This window comes from Lepisosteus oculatus, chromosome 29 (assembly GCF_040954835.1).
Source record: "Lepisosteus oculatus isolate fLepOcu1 chromosome 29, fLepOcu1.hap2, whole genome shotgun sequence".
Taxonomy (NCBI): Eukaryota; Metazoa; Chordata; class Actinopteri; order Semionotiformes; family Lepisosteidae; genus Lepisosteus; species Lepisosteus oculatus.
Window position 1 is genome coordinate 5,775,882 of NC_090724.1, and position 10,536 is coordinate 5,786,417.

The 10,536-nt window shown below is 47.0% G+C and overlaps 2 protein-coding genes across 6 annotated transcripts in view; one reads left to right on the forward strand and one right to left on the reverse strand.

The window, feature by feature from the left end:
* Window positions 1-6,416, forward strand: mydgf (myeloid-derived growth factor). The gene is made up of 6 exons (XM_006640002.3): window positions 1-200; window positions 1,378-1,428; window positions 2,639-2,700; window positions 3,646-3,727; window positions 4,913-4,985; window positions 5,543-6,416. Exons 1-6 carry the CDS (start codon window positions 27-29, stop codon window positions 5,620-5,622), a joined length of 522 nt encoding a protein of 173 aa, XP_006640065.2. The 5' UTR covers window positions 1-26; the 3' UTR covers window positions 5,623-6,416.
* tnfaip8l1 (tumor necrosis factor, alpha-induced protein 8-like 1) overlaps window positions 4,344-10,536 on the reverse strand; it is a 26,929-nt gene continuing 20,736 nt past the window's right edge. For 4 of the 5 annotated variants that reach the window (XR_011183964.1, XM_015365750.2, XM_015365751.2 and 1 more), the window contains exons 3-6: window positions 9,223-9,899; window positions 5,589-6,266; window positions 4,851-5,036; window positions 4,344-4,661 (exon numbers count right to left, since the gene is read on the reverse strand). The gene's annotated coding sequence lies outside the window, so the exon portion shown is untranslated. Of the gene's footprint in view, window positions 4,662-4,850; window positions 5,037-5,588; window positions 6,267-7,185; window positions 7,290-9,222; window positions 9,900-10,536 lie in introns of all 5 variants that reach the window. The other variant, XR_011183965.1, reaches the window with a different exon arrangement.

Here is a 10,536-nt window from a genome sequence, read left to right on the forward strand (position 1 = left end):
TAGTTGGAGTATTTCGAGGTTTCAAGATGGCTACCTCCAGTAGCAGCAGTTTCGCTCCCTCTCTTGTTCAGACCGTGTTGAAGGTTTCGCTAATATCGTTATTAGCGGTGACATTTGTCTCCGCTTCCCAGGAAAAAACCAAGACCGTGGAGTTTAATGTGAGGCCCGGCGGGATGGTGCACAGCTTCTCCGAGAAGATTGTAAGTACCTGGTGTGGACACCGCTGGGTGTTAACAAACACCGACTGCGCGCTTTCGTGTGCGTAAAATTGGGAGATCTGTAAAATCTCGCACCCGTATGAACTAGAGAGGATTGCATTACCAACTGCAGTGTCACCCTGGCGGTCCTGGTTCTGATTTATTTGTGAAGGGGTAGGAACTAGCTTAAAAATCAGAAGGCGCAGAGACACCGGTGCACTGTGGTCAGGTTTGTGCTGAACCTTTTTTTTTTAACGTTTTCTGGCCTAAAACCTAGGTTCGGTTGAGGTATTTGGCGGTGCACTTCCAAATTTGAAACGAAAAACGGCATTTGAGCCTGAGTGGAGAAGTACGATCGTGTCTGGAAAACGTGTACAAGAGTCGAGCGGGTTAGCTACTGCTGCACCAAAACGCACGGTTACGCCAAAGCTGATGCGTTTCCGAGCGGCGCCTTTTCCTCCAAATGGACATGCACATTTCCACGAACCTATTGCTGCGCTTATAGTGATTCTCGTTGAAACAAAACGACGATTATAGTGTGGAAATAAAAGTGGAATTGAGGCATAGGACCGGAAGGTGGGTTGTCCTGTGAGAGACTGACACGTCAGGGTTTGAAGCGCTGGCTCATCCACAATGTGGCCATTCATTGGCGTAAGAGGAGGGAGCCGACCCGCAGATCTTTCTGTGAATCAAGGACTTTGCACACGAGTGTGATGATCTGTGTGTGGCTCTGTTCAATATGTTGTTTAACTCTCGTTCTAGATTTGATTTCCGAAATTAAATTGATTTTTTCCCAGGTTTCCTAATAGAGTGTGTGAAAGCACTGGTTAAAAATGCCTGTTACTTTTAATTAAACCCCCCAGTTTAACAAACCCTTTTACACCAGGCATCTGAAATCGGCATAGTTTCGCTTTTATCTAGTTCTTTATTCATTTAACGAATTTCTCGTTTTTGCGGGATTCACCAACAAGGTTGGAAAGTGATCATAGAAATAGGAGAGGAGGCAGAAGACGGTGAACGCTTATTGAAATCTTCCTTTTCTAAGCCTGCAGATCTGATCCCTGAGGACAAGAACAAAAAACTGGCCGCAGCGCCATTGATGCATACGGGAATAAAATGCCTGTCAGTCGCTTAAAAAGGAAATAAAATGTCTTATCTCCACGTGTGTTGCCATTTTCAGGGCGAATACGGCTGCTCTTTTACCTATGCTTCACAAGGAGGGACCAACGAGGTGAGTCCAGCCAGCTGTTGACTCGAATGGGTTAATTGGGAGCAGTGATGAGTTCCATGGGGTGATAATTAAGAGGGAGTAGTGTAACGATGAAGAGATTCAGTCTGCACCCATTGTCAATTTTGGGGGCTTTATTTACTGGAGGGAAGGAAAAGTGGGCTTTGTATAAGAGCATAACTAGAGGCTGTAAATCAGAGGGGGCCATTCTAGCCTGTTCAGTTGCCCATTCCTAAGTTATCCAAGGATCTCGTCCCGCCGTTTCTTGGAATGGTTTCGGCTTCAGTACCATGGCTGAGCAGCTTGTTCCAGACCCCCGCAGCCCTCTATGTAAAGAAGCGCCTCCCGTCCTCAGTTTTAAAAGCACTTCCCCACATTTTAAGCATTGCTTACTGTCAGAAATGTCAAGGAGTTTGGGTATTTGAGTCAGGTCCCTCGTTCAAGAGTAGAACATTACAGTTCTTCTTTCCTCCTGTCAGTGTGATGTTCCTTGCTGCCAATGAATGTGTCTGCTTGCTCTTGCCTGGGCTGATTTCAGAACAGCAACATCTTTTTTTGTAATGTTGTGACCAAAATTGTACATCTCCTAAAAGAGGCCCCACTTAGGGCATTTACAACTTTAATGTGCCACCCCTTCATCGTCTTCATCTTTAATAATATATCCCCACATTTGTCTTTTTCACAATGTCTGTAGCTGTGGTTTCCACACAGCTGGAGTAGGTGTGGCCACTCTGGCCCCAGAAAGTCACTCTTCAGCTGATTTGGTGGGTCCACCTCAACTAATCAATTTCTAAACACTTGGAAGAATTTCGTTTTGGCACTGCAAGAGATTTGTTCACTTAGTTGAAGGGTTGGCCATTTCAGGTTTAATTGTATCAGTTAATCTACTAAAATAATCGAAAGTCAGATGTGTTCCAGGCCTTTATAAATTAATGATCATTGATCACTTTTACCTCCAGCTGAGCTGTGGCTCTCTAGGAACAGAGCTGGAGATCTGTGTTCTGGAAGATGAAGTCTGAACATTTAAATACTTGTTTTTATTTAATATTTTTTTTCAAGATCCTCAGTTCCCATTTTGTAGCTATAGTTTGTTTTCTCCACCTCCATGTAACACTTTATAGCTAAGCCTCAAACCTGAACCTTAAATTGACCATTTGATTTGAGTGTGTTCTGCGGGAGGAGGGACTGTCACTGTTCTTTTGTCTCTGTGCAGCAATGGCAGATGAGTGTGGGCATCAGTGACGACGAGCGCCTCTTCTCTTGCTCGGTCTGGAGGTTGGTGTGCCATCTCTTTCGCTGCAGTATTGGGTGTGACTGCCCCCACGTGCCACTCCCAGGCTTTGCTAAGGTGTGGCGTCCACCAGTACACCTACTCCAGGACTTGGAGACATCGAATAAATGAATGACTTAATTTGCTTAATTAACCTGGCTGCTGAAATTCACCTCACTAAATAAGCAGTAGATAGAACAAAGTCCTGGAATGGAAATGGTAAAGTATCTTTCCTCTGGCCTACACATGTAGGGGTCCCCTAATCCTGATCCTGGAGAGATGGTGCGTTTACAGGCTTTCCATCCAGCTGGGCTTTTAATGACTTGAATCGACTTGTCTTAATTAGATCGATTCCTCAGCTTCTCCCAGCTCTTCTGGGGCTGCAGCTTGAATGACCCCTGGATGACCTGTTGGCACCCGACCAGCCAGAAACCTTGGGATACTCACACAGGATAGCAGAAGGGGTTTGAGATAAAGCTGGCTCTAACAAGAGATCCAGCTCGCTACACTGCAGATGGGGGTTTTCAGTGGGATTATTGCTTTGTGTGAAGTGAAACCGCCTTTCTCTTCTGTGTCTGGTGGAGGCGCGCCTGAGCTCCCACACATTGTCTTGAGTCTTCCATTGAGCAGTAGGGACCTAAGGGATTAAAAAGCATGGTATGTTTTTTGCATCGTTCTCCTCTCGTGAATGTCATCAAGCTCATTTGATAGAATCGTTGATGCCGCGTTGAATATCGGAAAGTTCAATAGTTGTGATGTTGTAGGGGCAGTCGCTTTTCCTAAATTTGTTTGCTGTAGTACCTGTGTCATCGGTCCTAAGCGCAACTGCTGGGTTAATGTACATCTCGAAAGCTGTTGTAGAATAAGCTACCTAACAGACAGGCTTCATGCTGCAGCGTGTTCAAGCAGCCCTGTCCCTGGTCGTAACTCCTGTGTGTCTTCGCTGACAGACCCCAGGGGAAGTCCTACCTCTTCTTCACTCAGTTCAAGGCAGAGGTGACGGGAGCTAAAATTGAATACGCCAGAGCCTATGTAAGTATCAGCCAGGCTCAGAAACACTCTCTTACACTCCTCGTCTCTTTACCATATTTATGTACACCTTATTGCTTTATCAAAGATAACCAAATTCATTGGATCTCTGTATTTTTCGTCTTGGACCCGTGTTCAGGACGTGAGCGCTCCTGTTCTCTAAAAATGGCCACTCTAGCAGAGAAATTCACAGCCGCAAGGTTTGCAAGTGGCTGTGCACGCTGCTGCACTGTCCCTGGTTGACCAGGAGGGGGCAGCATTTCTAACATACTTCATGGACGCAATTGAAAGTTTTCCATCTTTCTGAACTTCTCTGTCCTGGAAAAGTTTCTGTGTCTGAGCGGATGACAATTTGCCATGGATCATAGGGGATAGGGGGTGTTGCTCAGCCCTCTGGCCTCTCTGGAACTCTGCTCTGATGGGGAGGGGTGGGGGGTTGATTTTAGTGTCAGTTGATTTCACCTCTCCTTAGCTCAGAACCCCATCAGGGTCCTTTCTGCCCTGTCTGGTGAACCGACAGGCGATCAACAACTGATGCTTAAACAGTCAGCTCTTCTGAATCGTGCCCCTGAGGGGGAATTTGAAGTTGGTATTGTTTAAAGAAGAGCCAAGGGGCACATCACTGTTTCACAGTTTTATTGTTTTCTGGATACCCACAAGATGACATCAAAGCATTGCCCTGGGCGGTCTAGGGCTGCTCTGCGTGCGATTGCCGGGAGCAAAGGGGGAGAGCAATGAGAAACGGCCCTGACGAAGCTGCATGCGGGTCTGCGCCTGAACGCAGGCTGGCGTGGAAAGCCTCCTCCTCCCCCGCAGGTGCCCCCTGATCCCCCCCGCAGGCTGCCAGGTCACGAGGTCCCTGCCCTGCAGTCAGGGTGCCGAGATACAGACAGGCCCCTCCTCCGCCCCCCGCGCTGCAGGCCCTGTTCCCGTGGGGCTGTAGCAGAATAAAAGACACAGTTAGTGTGGACTGGCTTCAGATCCCTGACCAGCCAGACCCTTGGAATACTCGCACAAGAAAGCAGAACTGGTTTGATTTGATCTCTAACAAGAGCTGTAGCAGCTTTTCAGCGGGGTTATTGTGTATTTGTGAAGTGAAACGCGTAGTTCCTGATGTTATACTTGCCGGCTGTAATTATTGGAACTGGCTCTTCTCTCTCCTGCTCCTCCCTCTCTCTCGCCCCGCAGTCTCAGGCGGCCGTGGGTGGACAGAAGGACGTGGCGCTGAAGGAGGAGGAGTATACTGTGGGGGACACCTCAGGTGAGGCAGGACACTGGGCCCCCTTGGCCTCAGGCGCCCTCCGTGGCCCAGCTAGAAGGTCAAAGGTCAGAGGGCAACAGATCAGGGTGTGCCAGTGTAGGAGTGCGATTCCAAACAGTAGCTGTTAATTTACCTCATTGACGTCTGCAGAAATAATTCAGGATCGGCTGGATTGCAGCGTTAGCCGACTCGGCCAACCACACGCTGCTGTGAGCACTGAACTCTCACAGGTCAAGTGATATTGATGGCTAAGGAATGATCATGCATGTATACTTGTGTACATCCATATATAATGTGTGTGTATATAGTTTGATTGGATAGCTGGGTCAGCATGCGTAGGTTAGAAAGGAGCAAGTAAAGGTTTATTCCATGATTGAAAAGAAAAGTGTTTCAGCTGTCGTGCCACAGCTGAAGAACTCTTTTCTGCATGGAGTAAACCTTTGCTGGGTCTAATGTGTATGTAGGATGTACTGGACGTGGAAAGATCACTCCTCAGTGCCTTTAGTTTGCAATTAATCAGAGTGTAATGATTTAATTACCACCCCCCCCCCTTGCAGTGACACAGAGAGATGGCAAGTTCCGCGCCGAGCTGTCCAAGCTCACCATCATCGCCCGCACACGCCACGACGAGCTCTGAGCGGCCGGGCTCCGCCGCCGCCAGGAGGAGCGCCCTTTTAGGACCGAGCGGGGAACTTTCTCTGACCTCCTGCAGGGCTGTCTCGGCGGACCCTTCCGTTTTCTCTGAACAGCCGGCAGGGAGCCGCCTCAGCCGCCTCTGTGGAACGTCTCCGCGGCTGCGCTCCTTCGCTGCGGGAGGCTGTTGGTTTATAGAACTGAAAATTTGTCTTTGTTCTAGGCTGCGCGTCTGAAAACATGATTAAGATTCGTGAGGGGGTTGATTTGAAAGCTGCGGTTTGGAGTTAGGGTCTGAGAGCTACTGGGTGTATGTTGATAGTCTGTTGTCTGCAAGTACAGAGACCTTGATTTCTCCCTGACATTTTGAGCCTTGCCTGTCCTGTGCAAACATACTACCATTATGTTATTATTTCCTTTAATTTTCTGCAGTTTTTTTTTTAATTTTTCAAGGACAAGTTTTTTCTTTTGTAAGCCACGCCCCTAGACTACTTTTGCGCACACATCGTCAACGTCGTTGCAAACGGGTGAATAATAAATCTGCAAAACCTTCTCCGTGAGATTCCCCGTTCCCAGAATTCTGCCGCCTTGTGACGTTGCCGCTGGTCCGGGGGCAGCGCGGCTTCCTCCTTCCGCCAGCAGGGGTCACTGTGGAAACACAAATGAGATTTTTACAGCGCAATAACATGCTTAGATTGGGTTACTGAAGTTTTTCATCCTTATGTTTTCTTTTTTACTTTTTTTTTCCAGTTTACAATGAGCAGTAAATAAGGATCATATTAAACTCTTGTCAACAAGCGTGAGTTGTGGTGGTGTTTCTTATTCACGGTCTAGAAATAGTTTAAACATACTTTGACTTCAAAGGCTTCAATAATCTCACGGTTTATTTCTTGTTTTTGCAGTCCGGCAAACAAGATCCAATAGACTTAGTGAGGAATGAATTCATGGGCCTTCCTTTTTATTCTGCCAAACGTATTCTGTCCACGCAAAAAAACTGCAGGATAAGAAAAGAATCATTTGAGAGCCAACAGCTTCAGCAAAATGCATTTCAGAGCAGGAACAAAGTTCTCGTTCACCTACTTGCTTTGGAATTTGTAGCCGATGAAAACCTTGCCCCCAAAATCTGGAATAACTGATTTGTTTTTACTATAGATTTTGCTAATTTGAGAGTCGTTTCAACACTCAAAAACATGGTGTGCGCTTGGATGAGAATATAATAATACACATAGTGTTTACATTGTAATAGGATCAGAGGGGCTGCTTTTATTCAGGAGAAATATGTAAAAAAAACTTCATGGTGCTTCTGCCACACTGCTCGTGGGTCTAGGGTTCGGTTGTGGAGTGAGTGTCTTCTGTGTGGAGCTGAAGTGTTCTTACTGGGCTCCTCTGGGTGCTCGCAGTTTTACCCAACTTTTGAAGACGTTGGCTTTAAATTGTTCCCTTTAATGCCATTGGCCCTCCATAGAGTGTCTGGCCCTGCCTTCCTCCTCCTGCTGCTGGGAAGAGCTGTGGGTTCCCAACACCTTTCTGGTGACGGATGTCAAATGAGCAATGAGTAATGGCTTACTTTGCCGTAATCAGTTGGTGTAAGAAGTCTCTCCACGCTGGAATATGAGAGGGAATTCACTCCCACAAGGGCACGACGAGTAATTCCAGGGCCAGTAATAAAACCTGGAAAGTGGCAAAGAGCATCATGAACTTGAATGTTCCAAAAGAACGGGATTTGTAAAACATGTTCTGGGTGAACGTCTACAAATCCTGGGCTTCCCATAAAGATGAAGAAAAATAAACTACTGTGCAGAGGTGGATTTCATCCATAGGAGGGCAGCCAAGCTTTTTTTATAATTTGAGATTTTTGCTACTGAATTTCAATACAATTTTCCAGTGTGTGGTTGAAAATCCTATTTAACGCGACAGGAACAGGAAAGAGTACTTTTTCGTTTTTGTTCTAGAAAATAACAGATGCAAGGTTGCTTTCCTGTGAAACTGAATTCTTGGATGTTCAGGTTTCGTTCACAACAGGATGTACTCTTCAAGTTAGACGTTTTTGCTCCTGTTTTAAATATGCCCAACCTACCAGTGAGGTGATTTTTTCACATTAGATAATACAGAACATCTGGTATTACAATTCCCAGACCTAATTATTATGCAAGATCATTGTAAATACTGAGTCGGAGACACGCAGCAATGCTGGGTTGCGTGGTGTGGGTGGTGTTTGTGTGTGCTGTGGTGGTGCCCCTTCACCTCTTTTACGGTATTTATAGAGAAGCAGATGGAGCTTGTCGAGCTGTCGGAGGTCAGAGGTGACCTCTTGCACAGCCGAGTGGGCCGCCAGAGACATTGTGAAATGCAGAGCAAGGCTGTAGTCATGGCTATACACTCCTTTTGCTGCAAGAAGACTGTTGTGAGAACTGTGCAGAAACGTGATGTCTGGGTTTTTGTTTTATTAAACTAGATTGCTTAACATGACCATGAACTCAGCGCCCGTCGTGTCTGTTGGGTGGAGTGGTATGGATCTGTGGGGAGGACAGCAGAGTGATGGATCCAGTTCAGAGATGGAGATAATTAGGAGGCCATGATTGGTCAAGGCCAAGGGGACATTTGGCCAGGACACTAGGGTTAACACCCCTACTATTATGAAGAATCGCCCTGGGATTTTTATAAACCACGGAGAGTCAGGACCTCAGTTTTACATCTCATTCAAAGGACGGCACCTTTTTAAAAAAAATGCATGGCAGTCTTAATTTGCCAATTGACAGACTGTAGGGTTGCATGTCGGCAGTGGTAAGCATTGTCACCTCACAGCACTGGGGCCCTGGGTTCAATTCCAGACCCTTTGTGCTGTCTGTGTGGAGTTTGCATGTTCTCTCCAGGTTCGCATGGATTTCTTCCCTCAGTCCAAAGACAGACTGGTAAGTTATGTGGCTGCTTGGAGAACTGGCTGTGGTGTGAGTGTGTGTGTCTGTGTCTGTCTGGCCTGCGCTGGATTGTCATCCTGTGCTGGCCAAACCCTGCCTGCCTTCCACTTTTTCTTGTCGGGATAGGCTCTGGCTCTCCCATGACCGTGAATTGGAACAAGTGGGTAGAAAATAAAATGGAGTAGTTCCATTTCCATTTCTCTCTCTCTCTGAAGTACAAAAGCTAAGATGTTTGGTGTGTCTTTCCCAGGCTGGATTATTGTAATTCACTGTTTGCTGGTGCATCTAAACATCTTAAGTGATGGCGTGTTCAGGACACAGATGAAGCTAAGCTTAACAATATCACACTCATTTCACTTTGAAGCCCCACTCGAACCCTTGTTGTAGCAGCCCCGGTCACTTACCTTTGAGATCAACATTGGAAAACCTATAGATTTCAATGGATTTTTAAAACTAAATCTGTCTTCTGTGCCTGAGGCACAAAACTAATGAATTACCCATTCAGGAGAACAACAAAATGGCACCAGCCATGACAGACCACGCTGAAGACTAGTTTTGATTTTGATCCCAAAGAAAAGATTTACAAGCGTTAAAGCAGACCCAAGAGCAAATGAATGATGAGTGTCTGGGAGCCCCTTTCTGCCTTTGCCTTATTTGGCTCTGCTGTTAGTGGTAGCATCACTCACCCTTCAGTGTCTGCAGACCGGAGTCTTCGGCTCTCCGGGGTCTGGGCCCAGCTGGTCACAGCTCTGTGATGATGGCAGCTCCTGTTGCCTCACACCGTAGTGGACAGGAGTCTGTGTTTCCCCGGGTAGGGAGGAGTCTTCGAGGTACGGACAGGATGGTTGCTTCTTCTTTCTCCATTTCGAGGATACGGGGGTGGTTTCTTGCTTCTGGCGGCTTGGAGACTGTTGGGTCCTGCCGGTCTGCCACTGGGTCTCTGGGTGACGGGACGAGCCTGGGCCTGGTTCTGCGAATGTGGGTCGGGAACAGCCAGCCCACTGTCCGTCCCACCCTGTGGGCTTTGACCTTGGACTCGTGGCAGCCAGACCAGTCCTGGTCTCTCCTCGGTGGCAGAGAGGGCGCTCCTGCTTGATGGAACCAGCAGAGTGACACGATCTGGGTTCAGGGAAGTCAGGATGACTGCCGGATTAGGAGTAGGAGGATGTGGACCGGTGAGGAGTTTTATATAGGGAGAGCCTGCGTCTCCCTGCTTGGAGCCTTCTGGCTGCCCCATGCTGAGACTGGACACCATGACCCCACTGGAGCTGCTGCTGCAGAGGGTGTTGTTAGGGTAACTGTTGCTAGGCTCCTCCCCTGTGAGATCAAGGCTGGAGGTCAGCTTTTCGATTTGCTGAACAACCTGCGAGGAAAAGAGCAGATTTTTGACGTCCGTCCACCAGCCATGCATAGCAGCTTGACAAGGATGAGGCGACAGATCACAAAGAATTTAATTTTTAGATGCCCTAAAACCGCTGTGAAGGTGAGAAGCATCTTAAACGCTAAGAGCTGTCCAAAATGTGGGTGGTGCTGATTTTAAAATGCATTGTTACCACTCTTATAACCAAAAACAAATCTCTAGGTAACCTCTTATTCCTGTTTCCCCTGAAAAAGACAAAAAAAAATGTCCTGCGTTTGTGCTTGGTGTATGTAGGTAGGTGCAGTGTATGAGACGACAATCAGACTCCTAAAAAGAAGAAAGACTATGATTCATTGACAAGGAATTTTGCTGTGTTGCTTATCCCCCTTATGGCTTTCATCCTCTGAGCAAAACTGAAGAATGAAGTGCATCACATAACAGCCTTACCTTTTAAAACATTGGTAAGTCAAAAGTATAGGGTGTGACACTTCATGCAGAGTGTATCCAGTAATTAATCCTCTCCCCCTGTGTGATCACAGTTTGGTGAATGTGTATAACACTGCTTTTTTTTACATAAACACAGGGCTCCTGCTCCTGAAATTTATAGCTCAGTCTGACTCTGTGGCAGAACACATGGGGA

Bases quoted from the DNA above. Each gene is read 5' to 3' on its own strand.
- mydgf (XM_006640002.3), top strand. From the start codon at position 27: ATGGCTACCTCCAGTAGCAGCAGTTTCGCTCCCTCTCTTGTTCAGACC. The intron at 1,429-2,638 runs GTGAGTCCAGCC...GTCTCTGTGCAG, and splicing joins CACAAGGAGGGACCAACGAG to CAATGGCAGATGAGTGTGGG. The intron at 3,728-4,912 runs GTAAGTATCAGC...CTCGCCCCGCAG, and splicing joins TTGAATACGCCAGAGCCTAT to TCTCAGGCGGCCGTGGGTGG.